At 44.0% G+C, this 23,939-nt stretch overlaps 1 protein-coding gene across 1 annotated transcript in view; it reads right to left on the bottom strand.

The window, feature by feature from the left end:
* BRD9 (bromodomain containing 9) overlaps positions 1 to 23,939 on the bottom strand; it is a 328,799-nt gene that overhangs the window by 157,999 nt on the left and 146,861 nt on the right. Inside the window, 1 exon segment of the mRNA XM_029589931.1 lies at positions 15,703 to 15,878. Within this exon segment, the coding sequence (XP_029445791.1) occupies positions 15,703 to 15,878 (176 nt within the window).

Genomic DNA, 23,939 nt, shown 5'->3' with positions numbered 1-23,939 from the left:
TGCTTTGACAAGCTCCGCCTCCCGGGCCTGATTGATAGATCCCATGACAGCATGGCTAATTCAGCCCTGCTATCGACGGGAAAAATAAAGTTTATTCTTTAAGTAAAATGGAATGCTGAAACAGAGCACTAAAGTTCTTGTGTTAAGAATGGTATACAAGAAAAACAGAAAGAGTGTCTCTATTTAGGTTTACTCTGTAGATTTCTAAATATATTATTGTCTGGCTTTTCCCCTGTAACTCCTCTAGATAGGAGGCCAAGGCTAGCTAATGTCCAGGCCTTTAGTTGTTAATGAGTCACCCAGGGGTGTTAAGTATCTAAAAGATCTGGGGCAGGGGTTCATAAGCTCTTCCTTCCCTTCCCTCAAGATTTTAATAATCAAACAACTCAATCATAATCATCAGTTTCCCCTCCACAACATCTCCCTGCTAAAAACACATACTTTTAAATATAAAATTTTAAATGATTATTGTTCCATATTCCTATGCAGCTGTCATTAGGGAGTCAACCTATATGACCTGTGACAGGGATAGCGCCATGTTATTTTGATCTGGTGGGGTTCCAATGGCTCTCTCCACACCCACCTCTTACTAAACTCAGTCCATGCAGACACATGACACCCCCACTCATCAAGCAGAATGCACTGAGAAGAGAGGATTACCTTGCTGGTGGCTGAAAAGAATCAGTAAGTATTGCTTGGGGAAATTTTAGAACTTAAAAGTTTTGGGGAGAAGTAAACTATTGGGGTATATTCTTTAGTGTGTTTGTGTATTTTGAATTAAATAGTTAGTCAGAGGGCAGGCAAAACCAGGAGTTTGTGTGTTAGTCTTGCCCTCCCACCCATTCCTAGCTCTTCCTTTGATTTATAGGCAGGTGACACTTTCACACACACACAAAAAAAAATTAATCAGTTTTTAAACTTAATTTTAGATACTTCCCATGCCTTATCAAAGAGTTTAATCATTCCCTTGTAGGTCACTACCAGATAAATAGTAAATATACTAATATATTTAAAGAACCCTAATTGTACGCATTCCTACTCCCACAGCAACCTAAACTTAACTAGAAACTAAACAAATTTTAGATGAAGGCAACAGTCCTGCAATCTTTATGGGAAGAAATCCCTTGTGTGTTGGGGAAGAGTATAGCGATAGGAGTATACCACTGTCCAACTGGCCAAGATGGTGAGACAGACAGTGAAAATGCTAAGAGGAATTAGGGAAGCTAACCAAATTGGTAGTGCAGTAATAATGGGAGACTTCAATTACCCCCAATATTGACTGGGTAAATGTAACATCAGGACTTGCTAGAGACATAAAATTCCTGGATGTAATAAATGACAGTTTTATGAAGCAATTGGTTCAGGAACAGATGATAGAGGGAGCAATTTTAGATTTAACTCTTAGTGGTGCACAGAATTTGGTGAGAGAGGTAACAGTGATGGGGCTGCTTAGCAATAATGATCACAATATGATCAAATTTGAATTAATGACTGGAAGGGGGACAGTAAGTAAATTCATGGCTCTAGCACTAAACTTTCAAAGGGAAACTGATATAAATGAGAAAAATAGTGAAACCCCCCCCCCCTAAAAACAAACAAAAAAAAAAAAAACCAACCTGAAAGGAGAAGCTGCAAAGGTTAAGAGTGTGCAAAAGGCGTGTACACTTAAAAAATACCATCTTTCAAGCTCAGTCCAGATGTATGCCACACATTAAGAAAGGTGGAAGGAAGGTGAAACGTGCCAGCATGATTAAAAAGTGAGGTGAAAGGGGCTATTTTCTTTCAACAACTGGAAGAGGGATCCATCAGAAGAAAATAGGATAAAGCATAGGCATTGGCAAGTTAAATGTAAGACGTTTATAAGGCAGTCTAAGAGAGAATTTGAAAAGAAGTTGGCCACAAAGGCAAAACTCAGAACAAAAACTTTTAAAAATATATCCGAAGCAGAAAGCCTGTGAGAGTATTGGTTGCACCGTTAGATGATCAAGGGGTTTAATGGGGCACTTAGGGAAGATAAAGCCATCGTGGAAAGACTAAACAAATTCTTTGCTTTGGTGTTTATTGAAGAGGATGTTGGGGAGATACTGGTTCCGGAGACGGTTTTCAAGGGTGATGATTCAGATGGACCGAACCAAATCATTTTTAACTTGGAAGATGTGGTACGCCAGACTGACTAACTGAAGAGTAGTAAATCACCTGGAGCGGATGATATACACCCCATGTTTCTGAAAGAACTAAAAAATGAAATTTCAATCCTATTTAAATTAATTTGTACCTGAAGACTGTAATGTGGCCAATGTAACCCCCAATATTTAAAAGGGCTTCAGGGGTGATCTGGGAAACTATAGACCAGTGAGCCTGACTTCAGAGCTCACATAAAGAATAAAATCACAAAACATTTAGACAGACATGGTTTAATGGGACACAGCCAGCATGGATTTACCCAAGGGAAGTCTGGCCTCACAAATCTGCTACATTTTTTGAAAGGGTGAATAAACATGTGGACAGAAGTGAACCAGTAGATGGGGTAAATTTGGATTTTCAGAAGGTGTTTGACAAAGACCCACCTGAGAGGCTTCTAAGAAAACTAAAAAGTCATGGAATAGAAGGTGAAGACTTTTTGTGGACTGCAAAGCTAGTTAAAAGACTGGAAACAGAGTAAGATTAAATGGTCTGTTTTTTACAGTGGAAAAAGGTAAACAACGGAGTACCTCAGGGATCTATACTTAGATCGGTGCTTTTTAATATATTTATAAATGATCTGGAAAGGAATACGACAAGTGAAGTGATCAAATTTGTGGATGACACAAAATTATGCAGAGTAGTTAAATCTCAAGTGGATTGTGCTAAATTGCTGGATGACCTTGTGAGACTAGAAGATTGGGTTTCCAAATGGCAGATGAAATTTAATGTGGACAAGTGCAAGGTGATGCATATAGGGAAAAATAACCCTTGCTATAGTTACACAATGTAGGCTCTATCTTAGGATTTACCATCCAGGAAAGAGATCTAGGCATCATAGCGGATAACACACTGAAATCATCAGCTCAGTGTGCTGTGGTGGTCAAAAAAGCAAACAGAATTTTAGGAATTATTAGGAAGGGAATGGAAAATAAAATGGTGGATGTCATAATGCCTCTGTTTCATTCCATGGTGAGACCACAACTTGAATACTGTGTGCAGTTCCGTTCACCACATCACAAAAAAGATATAGTTGCACTGGAGAAAATGCAGAGAAGAGCAACCAAAATAAGGGGCATGGAACAGTTCCCCTGTGGGAAAAGGCTTAAGAAGTTAGGGCTATTCAGTTTGGAGAAGAGACAACTGAGGGGGAATAAGATAGAGGTCTACAAAATCATGAAAGGATTTGAACATATTAATGTGAATTGGTTATTTACTCTCTCAGATAATAGAAAGACTAGAGAGCACGCCATGAAGTTAGCAAGTAGCTCATTTAAAACAAATTGACAAAAATTCTTTTTCATTCAGCTCACAGTTAAGCTCTGGAATTTATTGCCAGAGGATGTGGTTATGGCAGTTAGTGTAACTGGGTTTAAAAAAGGTTTGGATAAGTTCCTAGATGGAAGATCCATAAACTGCCATTAATCAATAAGGAATAGTATCATGAGATCTATTTAATGTTTGGGTACTTGGCAGGTATTTGTGACTTGGATTGGCCACTGTTGGAAACAGGATGCTGCATTTGATGGACTCTTGGTCTGACCCAGAATTATCTTATGTTATATGTTTGTCAGCGGCCTCTCTAGAAAGAAGGACATTCTATGTAACAAAGAAACCCCTGATCACAGTTTCACCCATCTAGTAAAACTATCACTAAAATTATTCAATCAAAAAAATGTTTAATCAAATCAATAAAATTCTTCTTTATTAGAATGAAGTCTGGTATCTATACAGGATAGGACAGAATCCCAATATAAACCCTGCATCTCAAGTTCAACAATATCCTGAGTTCACAAAGGGTCTGATTTTATAAAGCATTTATTATTTATTTATTTATTTATTTGGAGATTCTTATATACCGCGGTACGTATAGAAATACATCACCTCGGTTTACAGTATGCTTAAAACTGGGTTTTACACAAGTAAATGTACTTTACTCAGGTAAGTAGGTTTTGAAAATTGATTCAATATATGCCACTGAATTCTCCATAGGATTTACCCACGTAAATAGCTTTTGAAAATTTCTAAGATAGTATGTTACATTTATGCATACAACTCCTTTGAAAATTCACCTCATAGGATGCAGAGCGGAACAAGGGCATTTCCCCCTTATCCTTTTTGCCACAGAAATAATAATATTCAAATTCTGGTGTTAATTCAGTAACAGGAACACAAACCTTTTCCCACTACCAGGAACACTGTGTAATAATTCAAAACACTGCAAAAAACATACTCAGAACCTATAGCAAACCTGTCATACCATAACACACTAACTGCTAGATTCAAACAGTAACAACCCTACCCATAAAAAGGCAACACTACAAACCTTACAGCAAGCTCTAAAACACTTCCTACTGGAAAAACAAAACAAGTCAGGCTACTATAGATCTCTGTAAGGATAAGCTAGTCACACTAAAAGGATTGCGCAAACTGAACCAAGGTTCACAGGCCTAAGTAATACAAAGATGAAGTTCAGCCACATAATAGCCCTGCTGTATGAATGCCTGAGAATTGCACCGAAAAAAAATTCTTGTTCTTCAATGTCAAGCATCTTTCTTCACCTTAGAATTTTGCTGATATGACCAAACATAAACTTATAGTTTATAGTTTATTTGGTTTTTATATACCGTCACATCAGTTATTCAACCATCACAATGGTGTACATAAAATGCAATTGTATACAATAATATGGTAATCTAATCAAGGACAAGTTAATAGTCAAACTTATCAAGCCATGGGCTTGACCAAACTTTGTATTTAGCCATGAAGCAAGCATTGTGTGACAGATGTCTTCTGATGCACATCTGATCTCCATATGCATATACATACGAGCTAAGATAAAGCTTACTAATTCCAAGCCAATGGCTTCTGGTAACATTTAATCAAGATGAACCACTGGATCCCATGCATATGCATGTTTATGAAGTCTGCAGAAGAAACAAAAGGGCTTTGGACTCACTGGACTGTATTATAGCCACAGTGCCAACCTGCTTGTTGCAGTTCACAAACTCCTTGCCCATGAACTTGGCACCCGAGACTTTTCATGAAGCTCTAGCTAAACTTCAAGACTGTGCATCCAACTCAGGCCAGCCCTGCTCCATTAACTCTGGAGTATTTGCCAGCATGCTTGCCTAAGCCCTGGCAGGCCAAGCCAGAGAATGCAACCCGCCTGTCGTTAAGGACGATATACTAGCTAAATTACTATTTAAGCTGGGGTAGTTCAATTGGCTTTGCATTTAACAAGTGCAAGTTAACCTGGAGTTAAACACAGGAGCTTTTTTTAAAACCTTAACAAGAGAGTGTTTAGCTCTGTTAAAATCAGAAACTTAAAAACTATATCTACTGCACATAAAACCATTGTATATTGTTCACTGATACAATAAAAATCTCATTATTAACCTCAAGAAAGGTGTAAGGTTTTTGCGCCCTTTAAAAATGAACTTGTAATGTATGTTATCTGATTTTAGAATTGGGTAAGACATCACTGTAGTAAATCCCTTACATCCCTACACAGAAACTACATACTAGTAGAATACCTTACCTCAGTCACATATGCAAAAAACCAGACAGACCCTCGCCAACTAAAGAGATCATAATGTATTAACAAAAACATGCAGACAAATAGTGAACTGGAAACCATAAGAAGTCAGATTGTGTATGCAGTACAACGGAAAACCAGAAATATCATCATTCTTCATACAACATCAAATAATGCAATCAAGAAACATATAACATCAACTATACTATTAAAAAGAATAAATATTTCAAAATAGCTGATGAATAGCATAACATCTAATAATTAAAAACTCATAAAAATGTTTTTAAATTTCCCAAACATCAGTAAAATTGTTCATAACAGCAGACAGATCAGATAACACCCAATAATTAAAACTAATAAGGATAAAAATATTCTCCTTTTGATTTCCAGTCACCCTGAGATTGTTGTGGATTAGTAGGGGGCACATAAAGTATATCCTCTCTCTCTTACTCAGGCAAAGACATATACACACATTAACACAAAAATGTTTTCACTCACCAGACTTGCTCATGCTGAGATTAGCATAATATCAGGAAGTGGGAAGGGTATTATCCACTCTCCTGCAGGTTGGTGTAACCAACAAGGTGGGTCTCATGTTCTGTCCTTCTGCTTATTTTGTTGATGGCACCTACTAGTTGGCAAGATACATCAGCACCTACACAACAGTTCTCGGCATTACTGTGTACTATAGAACACAAAGTTATCTGTCTAAATGGCAGGTTCTGTTATAGTCAACCTCTTATCCGGCTAGATTTTAGTTGGATAAGTCATTATCAGGCTAAAATCTAGCTGGATAAAAAAGAGGCATTCCAGGAGTATAACTGGCAGGAGATACTTAGCCGGCAAACTTGAGCAGGTCTAAAGTTAGCTGGGTAAGTTATCCGCATAGCTTTAAACTTATCCGGGAATGTCTGAATATTGACATCTGCATGAATATCTAATTCCCTTACCCCCACGAGAAAAAAAAATGGATTTGAAGGTGTGCAAAACACAAAAATTGCTAGGTTTGAACAGATTTTGCTCTCTTCTTCCCCCTATCCTTTATCTTTCCATTTTCATCCATCTATGTTCTTTCACTTTCTCTTTTGCTCTCTTTCTTCCTCCACCACTTGCTCTCCTTTCTGTCTCTTCTTTTTCTTTTCTAATTCCTTCCTTGTTGTCCCTCTCGCTTTTCGGTCCTCCCCTCTGCTCCACGATCCCTCTTTCTGGGATCTCTCCACCTTGTTCTCTCTTTCAATCCCTCCCCTCCTCTTTTTTTGCACAATGCCGCTACATTTAGTAGCTCAACTGGAATAATTTTCAAAACCTCTCATCTAACTGGTAAACGCCTTAGTTAACCAGCTAAATTATTCTCAAACTTGCCTACTTGGTATCAGTGTCAATGTGAATGTTCACAGTAATACAGAATTCCTGCAACTACAAATACTAAGTCATAGCATCAGTTTTCTTAATTATTTGATATCATGGAGTTCAATAGCTCCACTAATGTTGACCACAGGAGTGTCATTAGTTATAGGCAAACGGTGCCATGCTTAAACAAGCAAATTTTCAAAGGGCCGCACGCATAAAAAAAACAGGGGTTACGCGCAGAAGGGCCGGGCCCTGAAAAAGGGGTGGGCCGGGGGGTGGGGTCTAGGCAGGGTCTTGGGCGGGACGGGGGCTGGCCGGGGGAAGCGTGCGCCGGCAACTGGCCAGCACGCAGAAAATACTTCTGCTCCAGAGAAGCAGTTAGTAGTAAAATAAAACAATTTGGGGTAGATAAGTAGGGGTTAGGGGTCGGGGTGGAGAGGGGAGAGGGGAAAGGGGAAAGGGAAGGAAGATAAGGCAGGGAGGTAGGGAAGTTCTCTCCCAGTCTGCTCCTTAATTGGAGCAGTCTGGGAGGGAGCTGGGTAAAAGGCTGATCGCGTTGCCGCATGTAATTTAAAAATCCTCCCCCTGTGCGCGCGAGTCGCGGTCTGCCCGCACATGCGCGCGCGGACGTTAAACTCCGACACACATGTGTGCACGGACATCGGATTTTATAACATGCGTGCGCCGGCATGTGCATGTTATACAATCAGCGTGCCGGTAACTGCGTGCACATGGTGTGCACGTGCGGTTTTGAAAATAAGAAAATTGGTTCTTACCTGATAATTTTCCTTCCTGTAGTACCACGGATCAGTCCAAACTCCTGGGGTTTTGCCTCCCCTCCAGCAGATGGAAACAGAGAAAGATTTGACCAACTCTGCCTTATATACCAGGGTACCACCCACAGTCTGCCAGTATTACTCAATGTCAAAGCAGAATGATTCCCAACCAAACTAACTATATACACCAATCGTAAACTTAAAATGGATCACTGACCCCCATCTGTAAACCAGACCCATTAAAAAGGATAAACCGGATTGATCTGTAGATCAGAAATAAACAAATACAGAAGCAGCGGACTCTCCATTACCTTTATGCAACAAGCGGGCAGGACTCTGGACTTCTCTATGGTACTACAGGAACGAAAATTATCAGGTAAGAACCAATTTTCTTTTCCCTGTACGTACCCGGATCAGTCCAGATTCCTGGGATGTACCAGAGCGATTACTTACTGGGGATGGGATCCGGAGAGGCCCGCTCTCAATACACCTGCTCCGAAATTTGCTCCCCTCGGATCCTGGACATCCAGTCTGTAATGCCGTGCAAAAGTATGCAAGGACTTCCATGTAGCTGCCCTGCAAATTTCTTGCGGAGAAATCTGTTGACACTCCGCCCAAAAAGCTGCCTGGGAACGTGTGGAATGCGCCCTAAGCCCCACTGGTAAGGGCCGACCACAAAGCAAATACGCGGAATTTATTGCCTCTTTCAGCCACCGGGCTATCGTGGTCTTAGACGCCATATTACCCTGCTTTGGACCACTCCAGAGGACAAAGAGATGGTCTGAGACTCTAAAATCGTTGGTAACATCCAGCAGGGCTTTGCTGCGCTAACTTTCTCAAATCCTTTGAGAGAGGATCCGACCTGTCCAGATCGGAAAAAGATGGGAGTTCCACCGACTGATTCAAATGAAAGGAGGAAACTACCTTTGGAAGAAAAGATGGGACCGTTTGCAAAGTAACTCCTGAAACTGTAAATCGTAAGAAGGGTTCCTGGCATGATAATGCCTGTAGCTCGGACACTCGACGCACAGAGGAAATTGCCACAAGGAACACCACTTTCAAAATGAGGTCCTTCTGAGTCGACTTTTTCAAAGGCTCAAAAGGTGGCGCACACAAAGCCGTAAGAACTACATTCAAATTCTAGGATGGACAAGGTGAACTCACCAGGGGCGTAAATGCTTTACTCCTCTAAGGAAGCGAGAAACATCAGGATGCGCAGCCAACGCCATGCCTCTTATGGCCCCGCGTAAGCATCCTAGAGCTGCAACCTGGACCCTCAATGAGCTACAGGACAAGCCCTTAGCTAACCCCACCTGAAGGAAATCTAGGATATCTGACACGGACACCCGAGTGGGAACAATATTCCTGTCAACGCTCCACAACTCAAAAACCTTCCAGACATGCACATAAGACAGAGAAGTCGAGACTTTGCATGATCTCAGCAGAGTAGTCACTATCGTGTCAGAGTGGCCTTTGTTCTTTAGACGCTGCCTCTCAAGTGCCATGCCGCTAGACAAAAGTGATCGACCTGGTCGAAACAGACGGGCCCCTGATGAAGCAGATTCAGGAGGTACGGGAACCGCAGCGGACCCTCCACCGCGAGATTGACCAGATCCGCAAACCACGGCCGGCAAGGCCACTCAGGAGCCACCAGGATCACATCTGCCAGGTGTTTCTCTATTCGATGGAGCACTTTGCCGATAAGAGGCCAAGGAGGAAACACATAAAGCAGGATGGTCGTCAGCCATGGAAGAAACAGAGCGTCCACACCTTCTGCACCTGTGTCCCTGCAACGCGCAAAGAAGTGCGGAGCCTTGGCATTCTTGAACGTTGCCATCAGATCCATGCAAGGCGTGCCCCATCTGTCGCAGATGAGTTCTCACTCCCCAGGATCGAGCTGATTTTGACTTAGAAAATCCGCGTGTACATTGTTGACCCCCGCTATGTGGGACGTGGCTATGCTGACCAGGTTCCGCTCCCAACTGACTAACAGGCAAGCTTCCAACATCACCAGGCGACTCTTAGTTCCTCCCTGATGATTGATGTAGGCCACCGTGGTCGCATTGTCGGACAGCACTCTTACCGACTTTCCCTGAATCAGAGGGAGGAAGGCCTCCAATGCTAGTCGAACCGCTCGGTCTCCAGACGATTGATTGACCACCGAGTCTCCTCCGGACACCATAGCCCCTGCACCGACTTCCGCAAACAAACTGCTCCCCAACCGGAAAGGCTGGCATCCGTGCTGACTACCATCCATTCCAGAACCACCATGGGAACACCACGACTCAGATTGTCCGAGAACAGCCACCAATCCAGACTGGACCGAGCGGACTCCGTTAACGGCAGGGGGCACTGTTTGGAAACTGGACTCCACCAGGAAAGCAATGCTGATTGTAAGGGCCGCATGTGAGCGAACGCCCATGGAACCAATTCCAGAGTCAAGGTCATGAAACCTAGAACTTGCAAGTAATCCCAGACTCTCAGAGGATGTTTTGCCAACAAAATCCTCACTTGCCCATGTAATTTGACAATTCGGTCCGATGTTAAAAACACTTTCCCCTGACAGGTGTTGAACAAAGCTCCCGATTGGGAGGGGGTTAGGTGACTTTTGTCTCTGTTGATCACCCAGCTGAGAGTGTTCAACAACTGCAGCACGCGAAGGATCACTGTCTGACAAAGAGCCTCGGACTTCGCCCGAATCAGCCAATCATCCAAGTACGGATGTACCAACAAGCCTTCTTGTCGTAGTTGTGCTGCCACCACCACCATTATCTTGGTGAATGTCCTGGGGGCTGTTGCAAGGCCGAAGGGCAGAACCTGAAACTGGTAGTGCTGCCCCAGTATGGAAAATCTCAGAAATCTCTGATGATCCGCCCGGATCCCGATATGCAGATATACCTCTGTCAGATCCAGAAATGCCAGAAATTCTCCCAGCCGAACTGAGGTGTTGACTGACCGCAACGTCTCCATGCGGAAGCGGGGAATTCAAAGACATTTGTTGACCCACTTTAAATCGAGAATGGGCCAGAAGGACCCCTCTTTTTTTGGAACGACGAAATAAATGGAGTAACGGCCCCTGTGCTGCGCTGACAGAGGAACCAGAATAATTGCCCCCAGATTGAGAAGGCTGTGCAAGGTCTGCTTTACCAGGAGAAGTTTTTCAGCATACCAGCATGGGGAGACCAGAAACCGCGGACTGGGCCGGCATGCAAAATCTAAAGCGTAGCCGTGTCTTATCACAGAGAGCACCCATTAGTCCGATGTGATTTTGGCCCATTCCTCATAAAACAGAGACAGTCTGCCCCCTACCACCGGTACCGAGGAATGGGCCGGCAGACCATCATTGTGCAGCCTTACCGCCTGGAGTTGTCTGGGAAGTGCCAGGTCTGCTGAAATGCCGTCCACAAAAGGGCTGCGACCAGGCTTGCTGTCTGCCCGTATTCTACCGAAATGAAGACGCGGGCGTTCGGGTCGTCCGAGATCTTCGACTCCCTTGGAATCGGGACCTAGAAGAAAAAAGTTCCTCTGGACCTTGGTCTGTCTTCCGGCAGGCGGTGAACCTTATTTTCGGCCAAGGACTGAATCATGTCCTCCAATTCCTTTCCAAATAGTAGCTTGCCTTTAAAAGGCAAAGAACCCAACTGGGATTTGTAAGACACATCCACAGACCAGTTCGGCAACCACAACAATCTCCGAGCCGAGACCATGGAGCAAGCGGAGGTCCGTAAAAGATCATAAAGGGCATCAGCACTATAAGCCACCACCGCCTTGAGGTGGTCAGCCTGCCGAGCTTCGTCCTCTGAAAGGCCCTTGTTGGCTTGCAGCTGTTGCACCCAGCGGAGTCCTCCTCTTAAACCAAAATTGCTACACATCGCCGCCTGGACCCTTAGGGCAGAGACCTAAAAAATCTTCTTAAGCTGCAGCTCCAGCTTTCAATCCTGCAGGTCCTTAAGGGCTGTGGACCCCGTAACTGGAATAGTAGTTTTCTTCGTGACCGCAGAAACTGCCGCATCCACTTTCGGCACTCGCAGAATCTCCAAAGCCTCCTCCGGCAGAGGGTAAAGCTTATCCATCGTTTTCGTGACCTTTAACCCCAAATCTGGGGTATCCCATTCTCAGAAGAGCAGGTTCGTAGCAGAGAAATGGAAGGGAAAAGCTGTAGGAGGACCCCTCAGGCCCAATAACACCAGATCCATAGACCCTATGCGAGACTCTTTAGGAGGCGCCTCAATCCCCAACTCCCCAAAATGGAAGGAATGAGAGGTGGACCACCTTCGGGTCATCGCCCTCGACGATGTGGGTCTGCCAAGCAGCCCCCTTCTGCTGATCGCCGTCGCCCTCTACCCCCCCTCAGGGGCTGGGCCAGTATGTCTGGATCGTCCTGGTCCAGGGTATCAGAGGCTGTATCCAAATCCTCCCGTGGCGGCATGGACCTTAAAGGACGCTTTGCTTTTAAGGATCCCCCACTGGTCTGCCGACTGGGGTCGCTTATTACCCTTGGAGAGCGGCACTGAGGAGCTCCCGGGTTTAGAAGCTTATTTCTTAGTTGCCTTTCGGGCCTTAAAGGCCCTATGCATTGCCAGAATAAAATCTGAGGAAAAGGAAGACGACTCCTCTGAATCTGTCCCAGTGTCATTATCCTGCCCTGTAGCATCTGCCCTCGCAGGAGAAACAGGCCGCGGATCGGGCTCCTGAGGAGGGGGGGGCGGGGAATTCCCTTCCACCGCCGCAAGTTGAGACGCTGAGGAAACTGAGCTTAAAATGGCGCCTTTTCCTGCGCTCAGCGGCAAGGGCCTGGAAACAGGCGCCGGCAGTTCCCCAAACACGATTGCAACGGACCTCCTGCGGAGAACCACCCCCCCAATTTGCTCAAGTTCCCTCACCTCTGGGGATGCAGGCTGAGCACAGCCCATCCCTCAAGAGGCACGCGAGCCTGGAGCCGCATGCTTGGCAAAACGGACTGTGCGGCATGAGGGAGCCGACAAGAAACAGGGGAAAGACGGAGCGAAACGCTCACCGACTGCCGCGGCAACAAAGACAAAGGAGAGCCTCGCAAATCCGCTGCTGAAATTTGTATTATTTATTTATTTTTAAGTCACTCAAACCTGCTGAGATGTCCTCTGATTTTGTCCCAAAGCGGTCTGGCTGGGGTGAGTGATCCGGGCTCCCTGGTATCACCCCAAGCTGGGCTGCACTGTAGCAAAAGTAGGGCCCTCGACCCTGAGCCGCAGCTGCCTAAACAACCAGGGTGAATGGTCCCCTCAGGACCTGCCAACCCCCTGGGAGGCGAGAGACCATAAGCCACCTTCCTCGCTGATTTCTCTCTCTTTTTCTTCTTTTTTTTTTAAATGAAATAAATTTAAGAAAAAACTAACAACTGTCTCCAACTTTCCTTTTTTTTTTTTTAACCAAGTAATCAGTACAGACTGTGAGTGTTGCACCCCCACCATCTGCTGGAAACAGAGTAATACTGGCAGACTGTGGGTAGCACCCTGGTATATAAGGCAGAGTCGGTCAAATCGTTCTCTGTCTCCATCTGCTGGAGGGGAGGCAAAACCCCAGGAGTCTGGACTGATCCGGGTATGTTCAGGGAACAACCCCTTAGTCTCTGCTTCTTCAGCAGCTGGCAGAGCCTATACCATCGGTGGCCAAAGAAGAGAAGGAGAGGCCCACAAGTGAGAGGGAGAATGAGTGTGGGTGCGCGCGAGTGAGAGTGTATGTATGCAAATGAACTCTGACTTCATACCCTATGTACTGATGGATCATGGTGATACTGTGGCTGAACATGTCAACTTCTCTAGATGCTATGGTTTAACAACCATTTATTTTTTAAAACTAGCAAAGATGATGATTTTTTTTTAGTCTTTTCCTTTTGTGATCCAGTGGTTTCTGTGTCTACCCTCACCTAAGATGATATGCCTGGGCAGCTCAAAGGACCCTCGCTGGTCAAGTGCATTAAGTGGGAGTGGGAGGGGGAAAACGTTTTCTGAAGCACATTTTAGCTGGCACTAATTGGGCAGGCGGGGCCACCACAATAGTAGCAACCCTCCTCCCTTTCTCCAGTGGCATAAGTAAACTACCTCTGCAATTCAAAAATAATTTATGCCCAGGTTTGCCCAGCCCTGACAAATGGAGGATCCAAACCTGCAGTACATGGTTCTACAGCTGGACTCATAGGGCTGGCCCCTACAAATGCTTATTTTTAAATCCAAATTTATCAAAACTACAACAATTAAAACTGGACAATATCAAAGAAACTAACTTTTGTTAACCATTAAACGAGGACTACTGTGAATTTTTTTCTAGAGAATATTAATAGGAAAAAACATTAATTACTTACTGTATAGGAGACTTAAGAACATAAGAAAATGCCATACTGGGTTAGACCAAGGGTCCATCAAGCCCAGCATCCTGTTTCCAACAGTGGCCAATCCAGGCCATAAGAACCTGGCAAGTACCCAAAAACTAAGTCTATTCCATGTTACCATTGCTAATGTCAGTGGCTATTCTCTAAGTGAATTTAATAGCAGGTAATAGACTTCTCCTCCAAGAACTTATCCAATCCTTTTTTTAAACACAGCTATACTAACTGCACTAACCACATCCTCTGGCAACAAATTCCAGAGTTTAATTGTGCGTTGAGTAAAAAAGAACTTTCTCCGATTAATTTTAAATGTGCCCCATGCTAACTTCATGGAGTGCTCCCTAGTCTTTCTACTATCCGAAAGAGTAAATAACTGATTCACATCTACCCGTTCTAGACCTCTCATAATTTTAAACATCTCTATCATATCCCCCCTCAGCCGTCTCTTCTCCAAGCAGAAAAGTCCTAACCTCTTTAGTCTTTCCTCATAGGGGAGCTGTTCCATTCCCCTTATCATTTTGGTAGCCCTTCTCTGGAAATACTCTTTTTTTTTTTCTTATTTATATTTTTTATGTAGAACATTGACTTTTAATGTAGATTTGAAATTCCTATAGTGATTTAATTGTAGTTCCATATAAGGAGCTATATTCCTGCATCAAAAGCTCAGTTCCAGCTATCACAGTACCACTGAAATCAACTACAAGTACCAGGTTAAAAAAAATAGAAATAAATGGAGGACTGAGTTTTAAAATCATCAGCTTCCAATGGTTTGTGATTATCAACTTCATTTACAGTAGCATTCTTAAAAATTAATTAGATTAAGGCCCTGCATTAATTTTATGGTGAAATTGGGTTTAAAATGTCAAGCTGTTTTTTGACCTATGGTAGACATAATTAGACTTTTATGTACTACTTCAGAAAGAAACTTTTTCAGATATTTTATAGAAGAAGAATAAATTATAAACAATTCAGTACATATTAGTTGCTTCCAGTTTTTAGTTATTTTTTGTGGCTGTAGATTGTTAACTTGGTGATAACCGTTTCCTGAGCTAATAAACCACGCAACCCTTTGGTCTAAACAGTTTATTAAATTCAGGATAGTCATTACCTCACAAAACATAACCAGAACATGTTTACTAAAATAATAACAGTATGGCAAGCAATTACTAATCAATTACTCTTTTGTTGGAACAGTTGAAATATTACTGTAAAGCTGATTGTTCTTATTTAGTATAAGAAATCAATGTTAATATCATATTTGGTGGTGGTGGTGGTGGTGGTGCAGAAGACGAGGCAATTAAGCCAAGAGGGTTTGGTACAATATACATCACTACAAGCTTTAGTTTGAGAAGTTCCCTTCCAGCCAACATATAGTTATATACAAGGGACCACCAAACACGCAATGTAACCACCTGTGTACTGTTGCAGACTACTTAATTGTTTTGGAAAAAGGGGGAGAGGAATACCCAGAAGCATTGCCTTTAAACGTTTACCTAATAATTTCTTTAGGTGGCTTTTTGGATTTTCTTGCGGTCTCTACCGGTACAGGTACAACTTCAGGAGCAGGTTCCTCAACAGTCGTGTCTTCATCTCCCAAAATAGCTGCCTGCTGAGAAAAATCCATGTCCTGCATAAACGACATGCTGCGCTTCAAAGCTAACAGCCGTTCCTAGAATCAGAAAGCACAGAGTGGCAGGGACTTTACCTCTCCCTCATAGCCAAGGTGCTCTGATAATGGGATGGGATGGGAATGGAATTACCTCATTCCTAATGGCTATTCTCCAATGGTCATGCAGTATGATTTGGTCATGGTAGCATAGTACCAAAATGTTTATCAAACTGGCCAGTTCATAGTCCCAACTTTAGAAAAAAAGAAAAAGAACAGAGTATGCATATAGACAGATTTAGTTATGCAACACTTTAACTTACCAGATTAGCTACACATGAAAGTCAATGGCAATTTGTGAAACTTATTCACATCCTCTCTCTTTTAAACTTGTATCTTTCCATTTTAATAAAACAATCTTAACAATTTAAAATCTCGTTTACTGTTTGTGAAAGGTACCATACTGAGAGCACCAGATTCTGAAGTCCTTCATTTATTCAAAAGATAAGATACAAAGCAGGCAGCAGCAGTGCAAGCTTTCTTATTTTTCCCTATCAAGAGGAATGACTAAGAATGTGGCAGCTAAATTTAATGCACAAAGAACAGGGTGAAGTACTGATAAATACCAAATAAGTGAAAGATCTGGGTGTGATAAGCCACTAAAATTCTCCAGCACATACAGAACAGTGTATTCAGTGCCCCCAGGGTCTTCTAATTCTGCAGCTGCCCAAGGGAGAAACTGTATAATTAGCCTCTATTGGCATAATTTACAACCTGCCACACAATCAACAAACCTGAAGCTCCTCCACCTCCTGATTGAATTCAATCATCTGAAGCAAGACACAGGGTACCTGCCTTCAGTCTCAGCTTTCTCTGCTTCTTACTCCAGCAGCCTGCATGAGGGTGAAGCAAGGGCTGGAGCAGTCAGCAGAGGTGAGAAGAGACATTCTGCTCCCTAATCCAGTCCCCCCCTTCCTGTTATCATCCCCTCCACACCAAAGAAATAGAAGGGGAGGGGTGAAGTTAGAGTGGACAGAGAAAGCAGTCAGAATGTTTGATCCTTCAAAGATCTCTTAAATGAAACTGAAGATGATTTTGATATAATTTCTGGATGGAGTGATGCTCCTTTAGAAAAATTTCATCATTACACAAAGGTTCTTGCTCCTGCAAACATTGGCAAATCATACACAAGAAGTGTGTTTGGGAAACCTGGTGACCAACAGTTGGCAGAGAGGGGATTAATTTCAACTCAAAAAAATCTTGATGTCTTGCACTACTGGTAACAAGTTTCAAATTTGTTCTAATTCAATCTCTTTTTGTGACTGTTACCATATATTTCACGTCTAAAAAATAAAATCAAAATGCATTAAAGTAGGAGTTCATTTCACCGATCCACACAACATACTGAAAGAACATTTAGAGAAATATTTCAAAAGTAAATTAAAAAAATCAGTCTTGACTGAATATGTCTTCACAACCTTTGTTATAGCAAACCCAATTAGCTTCAGTTAAGAAAAATGCCACAAGGCCCATAATAAGTTAAATAGAGCACACCTGTGTCCAGTCACAGTAGTTAAACTAATTCAAATACTCCTAAATGAATAATCAAGTTATTTGTATTGTATGAAGTGAATTTGAAGCAAAGGTCATAACATGCCGAACAAGGAGCTGCTGAGAGAACTCTGCGAAAAATGTTATTCAAAGGTACAGATTGGGAAAAGGCTATAAGAATATTTCTGTGTGTTTCTGTATTCTTTGTGACACTATCAGGTCCATCATTGCAAAGTAGAAACAGTTTGGAAACACCAAGATACTGCTGTGATCAAGCCATCTCTCTAAAGTCAGTAGCTGTAAGTTATGGAAACTTCTGTGGAAGATCACTGTGAAGCATAAGATTATTTTAAAAGAACTAACAGGCCGATACAGTACAGTGCGCTCCGACGGAGCGCACTGTTAGCCTGCTATTGGACGTGCGTTTTCTCTTACCCCTTATTCAGTAAAGGGAGGAAAACGCGCGTCCAACCCGCGGCACCTAATAGCGCCCTCAACATGCAAATGCACGTTGAAGGCCCTATTAGGTATGCGCGCGGGATACAGAAAGTAAAATGTGCAGCCAAGCCGCACATTTTATTTTCAGAAATTAACGCCGACCCAAAGATTGGAGCTAATTTCTTCCGGCACCGGGAAAGTGCACAGAAAAGCAGTAAAAACTGCTTTTCTGTGCACCCTCCGACTTAATATCATAGTGATATTAATTCGGAGGTCCCGAAGAATAAAAAAAGTAAAACAAAAATAAAATAAAATAAAAAAAATTTGAATTCGGCCTGCGGCTGTCGGGCCGAAAACCGGACGCTCAATTTTGCCGGCATCCGGTTTCCAAGTCCGTGGCTGTCAGCGGGCTCGAGAACAGACGCCGGCAAAATTGAGCGTCGGCTGTCAAACCCGCTGACAGCCGCCGCTCCTGTCAAAAAGGAGGCGCTAGGGACGCGTTAGTGTCCCTAGCGCCTCCTTTTACCCGGATCTACTGCCGGACCTAATTTAAATACTGAATCGCTCGCACCGGCGAGTGGCAGGTGCGCGCGCTCTCCCGCAGACTTTACTGTATCGGCCCGTAAATGAGCAGCGGTGCAGGCTTATCCCGCGCCGCTAGCCATAACCAGGGGAGAGGCATGCGCAGGACAGGTCCGACGTGAAGGGGGAAGGGGGGGAGAGCAATAATCACGGGGAAACGAGAGCCAATGGGAGGTCGCCAGCGATTCAAAATTGTGGCGCTCCCATTGGCTCTTAGTGGCTAGTGAGGTAGGATCTGTTCGGGCGGTTGGAGTTGCAGTGAGAGCGCGCAAGCTGAGCGGGGACGGGTTTCAGGCATCTTTTCTAGCTATATATAAAAAAAAAAATTGCCATTAGATTAGTGTTTTAATATTTCCTGCCCCAGCTTAGGTTGTTTTTCTAACTATTTTGTTCGGGCCCCCTCGGCCATGCAGCGCAGATCCCGCGTTTCTCGGACTCGTCCTGGAGCCTCTGTTCCAATGGGCTCCAGTTCCCAGCAGGGGTCCACAATGGAGGAAGTTCCAGTGGCCAGCAGATCCAGCCAGCAGGCAAGTTCCGACGAACTTTATGAGACCCCCACCCACTCCCCCCTTTCTACCCCCTGCTCCGCAACAGGTGAGAGCGGGCCTGAGGCTGGCTCTTCCCCGCCCCCTCCAGCCCTGTGTCTCATGACCCAGTAATCCTCCTCAATGTTTCAGGCGATTTGTAAGGCGACCCCCCCCGGAGATGTCACGTCTAAAGCCCCTAGTGTCCTTCGTGTCTTAGGGAGTAAAAAAGGCATTTTAAAAGCGCAGAGTAGATCTGGCTTAAAATTGGATTCGAGGAGCCAGGCACCGTGCTTCTCTAGGTGTTAGAAAAGTGCGCTTCCAAGTGCAGGAAGCCCCTGCCCAGGCGCAAGGTGTTCTTAAAAAAAAGTGGGTCTCAGAGTACACAGAAGGGAAAAAAGACCAAGGCCCCCTCTAAGGCTAGGGAGGCGTGCGGAGTAGGTTCGCACGGGATGGGGGAGGATGAGGATTTTGGGGGCCAGTCTGCTACGTCAGAGGAAGATCAGGAGGGGGGTTTGCTGCGTGGGAGTGTGCCAATTTCTGTTCCGGGCAAGTTTGCCCGGCAGGGTCAGGGATTTCCGAGTGGTAGAGACATTGGCGCTCCGTTTTCGGGGCCCTGGCACAGTTTCCAAGAGGAGGAGACCGGCTTTATTGTGAGGCCTAGGAGCCGGATAAATACGGATTGGGGAACCATCGATCGGGGAGGGGGAGTGCGAGGAGGAATTATTGCTTCTGGCTCAAAAGGTGTAGGTTGGGAAGGTTCAATGCAATGTAGGTATGCTGGCAGTTCATCTGGCGTCTCTGTTTTTCCTGCAGAGGTAGAAGGTGACGATTATCCCAGCACTTCCCAACAGGAAGCGTGGAGGAACAGGACGGACGATGTTGCGGACGTGCAGAGGGAGGCAAGAAGCTGGAGGTCAAGAGCTTGTGATCCTGAGGAGCCAGGACCGTATGTGCGAAGCCGTGCTACTGGTGAGTCAGAGTTGCAAGGTTTGCGGGATAAGAAGAGGAAAAGGAAAAGGAGGGATAGGAGTTCTAGTTCAGACTCGGATAGCAGCTCGGATGAATCTTCCAGCTCTTCGAGTGAGGCCGAAAGGGAAAAAAGATCAAAATTTAGGGTTGGTCCGATGCAGGATATGGGACATCCAGTGTTGGCATCTTTGTCCGAATTGTGGGAGGGGGTGCCCAGAAGTTTGAGGCGGAGGATTCAAAAACGTTAATATGTTAACATATTTAAACTATTACAGGGCGGGGGGGGGGGGGGGGGGGGGGGAAGGACAGAAAAAAATAAGCATAAAAAGGGAGAAGCGGGGCCAAAAGTGGCTAAAAATATTTTGAATTGGATGAGAGGTTTCCTGAGGCTGGCCAGTGTAGTCGGTCATTCCCAGCCGCAACAGTATGGCTCATTTTTGGCATATGCCGACAGCATTCTGGGCGCATTTAAAGATTATGAAGGTTGGGCTTGGCTCAATTATGATGAGCGTTTCCGTGATAAGATGGAAGGTAATCGTTACATGTCATGGGCCACACAGGACATTAATCTGTGGCTTACCCAAATGACTAACAAATGCACCAGCGGGTTAAGAACTGTTGGTAGCAGGGTAGGGTCGAGTGGAGTGGGCGGAAATATTAGTTCCTTTCGGAGCCAAGGAAGCGGGGCGAAAGTTGGGGTTACAAGCAAACCAGCTGGGGGTAGCGGGGATGTATGTTGGAGGTTCAATAAATACAGGATAATATAACAAGATTTCTAGGTCAATTTTTTCAATTTTACCACGCCACATTCATATAAATTTCTATTAAGATAATTATGTAGGACCATTGCCAACCGAGTCTGTATGTCAATCAGACCCAACGTGGAAAAGGTCACATTACTTTATTATTAACTATATGACTTGTGATGTTTCAAGTAAACAATAAATATTGCCACGGGAAAAATATCTCAAAAGAGAATTCTCTGAAAACTATAAATTCAAAAAGACATCAGAAAGCTCTTGCCATCCATAAAATCTCACTCAGTCAACTGAAATACTTAGCTCAAACCGGGATTATAGGTGAAGTCCTATTTTAAAAGCGCAGACTAGATCTGGCTTAAAATTGGATTATAGGGACTTCACCTATAATCCCGGTTTGAGCTAAGTATTTCAATTGACTGAGTGAGATTTTATGGATGGACAAGAGCTTTCTGATGTCTTTTTGAACTTATAGTTTTCAGAGAATTCTCTTTTGAGATATTTTTCCCATGGCAATATTTATTGTTTACTTGAAACATCACAAGTCATATAGTTAATAATAAAGTAATGTGACCTTTTCCACCTTGGGTCTGATTGACATACAGACTCTGTTGGCAGTGGTCCTACATAATTATCTTAATAGAAATTTATATGAATGTGGCGTGTTAAAATTGAAAAAATTGACCTAGAAACCTTGTTATATTATCCTGTACTTGTACTTCAGGTTTCGGAATTGTGCAGTTGGGCTTATTTTGTTGTGATTTATATCGTGGAGGTTCAATAAAGCCACGTGCTCATTTCCAGAATGTAAAACATAGAAATGAAATGACGGCAGAAGACCACCAAACGGCCCATCCAGTCTGCCCAGCAAGCCATGTATTTTTTTTTTTCCTTTCCTCTCTCTCCATACTTGTTACGCTTGGTTTCTAGTACTCTCTAGTTCTATTTCCCCTCCACCCCACTATCAATGTAGAGAGCAGCGCTGGAACTGCATCAAGTGAATATCTGGCTCAATTAGGGGTAGTAACCGCCGCAATAAGCAGGCTACACCCCTGCCCCTGTCCACCCAGACTATGCAATCCACATACAGATCCTCCCTTCCTCATTCCCCCTGCCGTTGAAACAGAGAGCTACGCTGGACATGCATTGAAAGTATCTGCCCAGCTACACCTCGCTTCCCTGTGAATACGCCTGCGCAGTTTGTAGCGGGGGCACACCCATCTTCCAAATGCACTTCGGGTGCTAGCGGAACCCCACGCCAAGGTGAAAAACAATAGCGTGTGGTTAAATAAGGCCTTTTCACCCATAATTATGGAAGAATTATTAAAATGTTTAATCGCTTATCCTGATAAAGAAGCGGGGGATTTATTAAGTAAAGGTTTTCAGTGGGGGTTTCGTATTCCATATACAGGGCCGGGTGTTGGGGGTAATGCAAAGAACGCTAGGTCAGTTGTACGGCTAAGGGAGGTTGCAGTTAAGAAACTAAAGGATGAGATAGATTTAGGGCGCATAGTGGGACCTTTTTGGGATCCTCCTTTTGCAAAAATGCATTTATCTCCTTTAGCTGTAATTCCTAAAAAGACCCCAGGAAAATATAGACTTATATTGAACCTGTCTTACCCTAAAGGAGTTTCTGTTAATGATTTTATCCCTAGGAGCAAATGTTCTGTGCATTATGCGTCTCTTGACTTAGCGGTAAAGTTAGTTAGGGCGGCAGGTAAAGGAGCGTTACTAGCAAAAGCAGACATTGAATCGGCTTTTAGGTTACTCCCGATTCATCCTAGTAGTTTTCACTTACTGGGTTTCACTTTTGAAGGTGAGTACTATGTGGACAAGTGCCTGCCAATGGGTTGTGCGGTATCCTGTGCCTATTTCGAGGCATTTAGTTCCTTTTTGCAGTGGCAAACACAACAAGAGACAGGGGAAATCAGTATGCTCCACTATCTGTACGATTTCTCTTCAGGCATTCCCTGGACTGGCTCAATGAATTCAGCTACAGCAGGGTACTCTTGACCAAATGATGGGGTCCTCGAGAGGCTTGTAGCGTGAATTGATGCCCTGTCACCTACACCAATTGTACTGGTTCAGCCTCTAGTTGTCCTACTGCCGCCTGGGCCTGCCTCATCCCCAAGGTCCATTCCACAGCTGCCACCGCTGTCTCACTACCACAGGAATCTTAAGGACTGCAGGGGTTTCTTGAACCAATGTCGCATGCATTTTGAGCTCTAGGCAGCCCTGTTTCTCAGACAAGACCAAGGGCACATGCATCCTTTCTGTGTAGGGGGTTCTGCCATGAGGGGATCTCTGGAAAAGAGAAGACCTCTTCCTGGCAGATCTGGATCGGTTTCTGTGGGAGTTTCACCTCATCTTCGAAGAACCTGGCCATACATCTTCAACAATGACTGAACTGCTCCAGATTTGGTAATAGTCCAGGTCGGTTGGAGAGTATGTGAACACTTCCATACCCTGGCGTCTGAGCTACAATTGGGCGAAGACAGTTTAACTGCCTTATTCAGACACGGTTTATTGGAGCAAATCTAAGATGAGTTGGCTGCTCATCCTGCCAACCACTTTGGAGAGGCTGATCTATCTAGCAATTTGTCTGAACCTTCGGTTTCAGGAACTCCAACGTCCCATCCATCTGACTCCTAGTTTTCAGTGCTCCGTGACTGCCATCATAGCTCTCAAACCAACAACAACTCAGCTGAAGGAAAGCAGAGGCGGAGACATCTTAGCCTCTGTCTGTACTGTGCTCTTGGCAAAGTGCTCTTTGCAAAGTGCCCTTTGCAAAGTGCCCTTTGCAAAGAGCTGCAAAGGGCACTTTGCAGCTCTTTGCCTGGCTAAGCCAAGAAACTCCAGGTCCTAGGGTTGATGGGGAGAGGCCACCTTAGGTCAACCCTGCTCTTTTCCTCAAATCTTGGTACAGTCCGCCTTTCAATTGGAATGACACTGATTGATGCTCACACCTTCTTGGACATGGGTGCTGGGGGTAATTTTATCAACGAGGTGCTGGTGCACTAGCATGATCTTCCCACTGTTCAGTTGGAGACTGCACTCATGATATCCTCTGTCTACAGGGATTCCTTGCCTGGCTGAGTCTTGATTACCAACTCGCCCCTTCTGTTGCAGACCGGCCTGCTTACTGAGAGATCAGCTTATATTTATTTTATTTATTTATTTGTTTTTATATACCGACATTTGATCGAGATATCACATAAGTTTACACTAAACTGTTAGGTCAAATAAGTCTTAAACGCCATAGTGTAACTACAAATTAACAGGGTAACTGAGAAACTTAC

This window comes from Rhinatrema bivittatum, chromosome 2 (assembly GCF_901001135.1).
Source record: "Rhinatrema bivittatum chromosome 2, aRhiBiv1.1, whole genome shotgun sequence".
Taxonomy (NCBI): domain Eukaryota; kingdom Metazoa; phylum Chordata; class Amphibia; order Gymnophiona; family Rhinatrematidae; genus Rhinatrema; species Rhinatrema bivittatum.
Note: the sequence above shows the minus strand (reverse complement) of the source record. Positions and strands in the feature narration are given on the sequence as shown.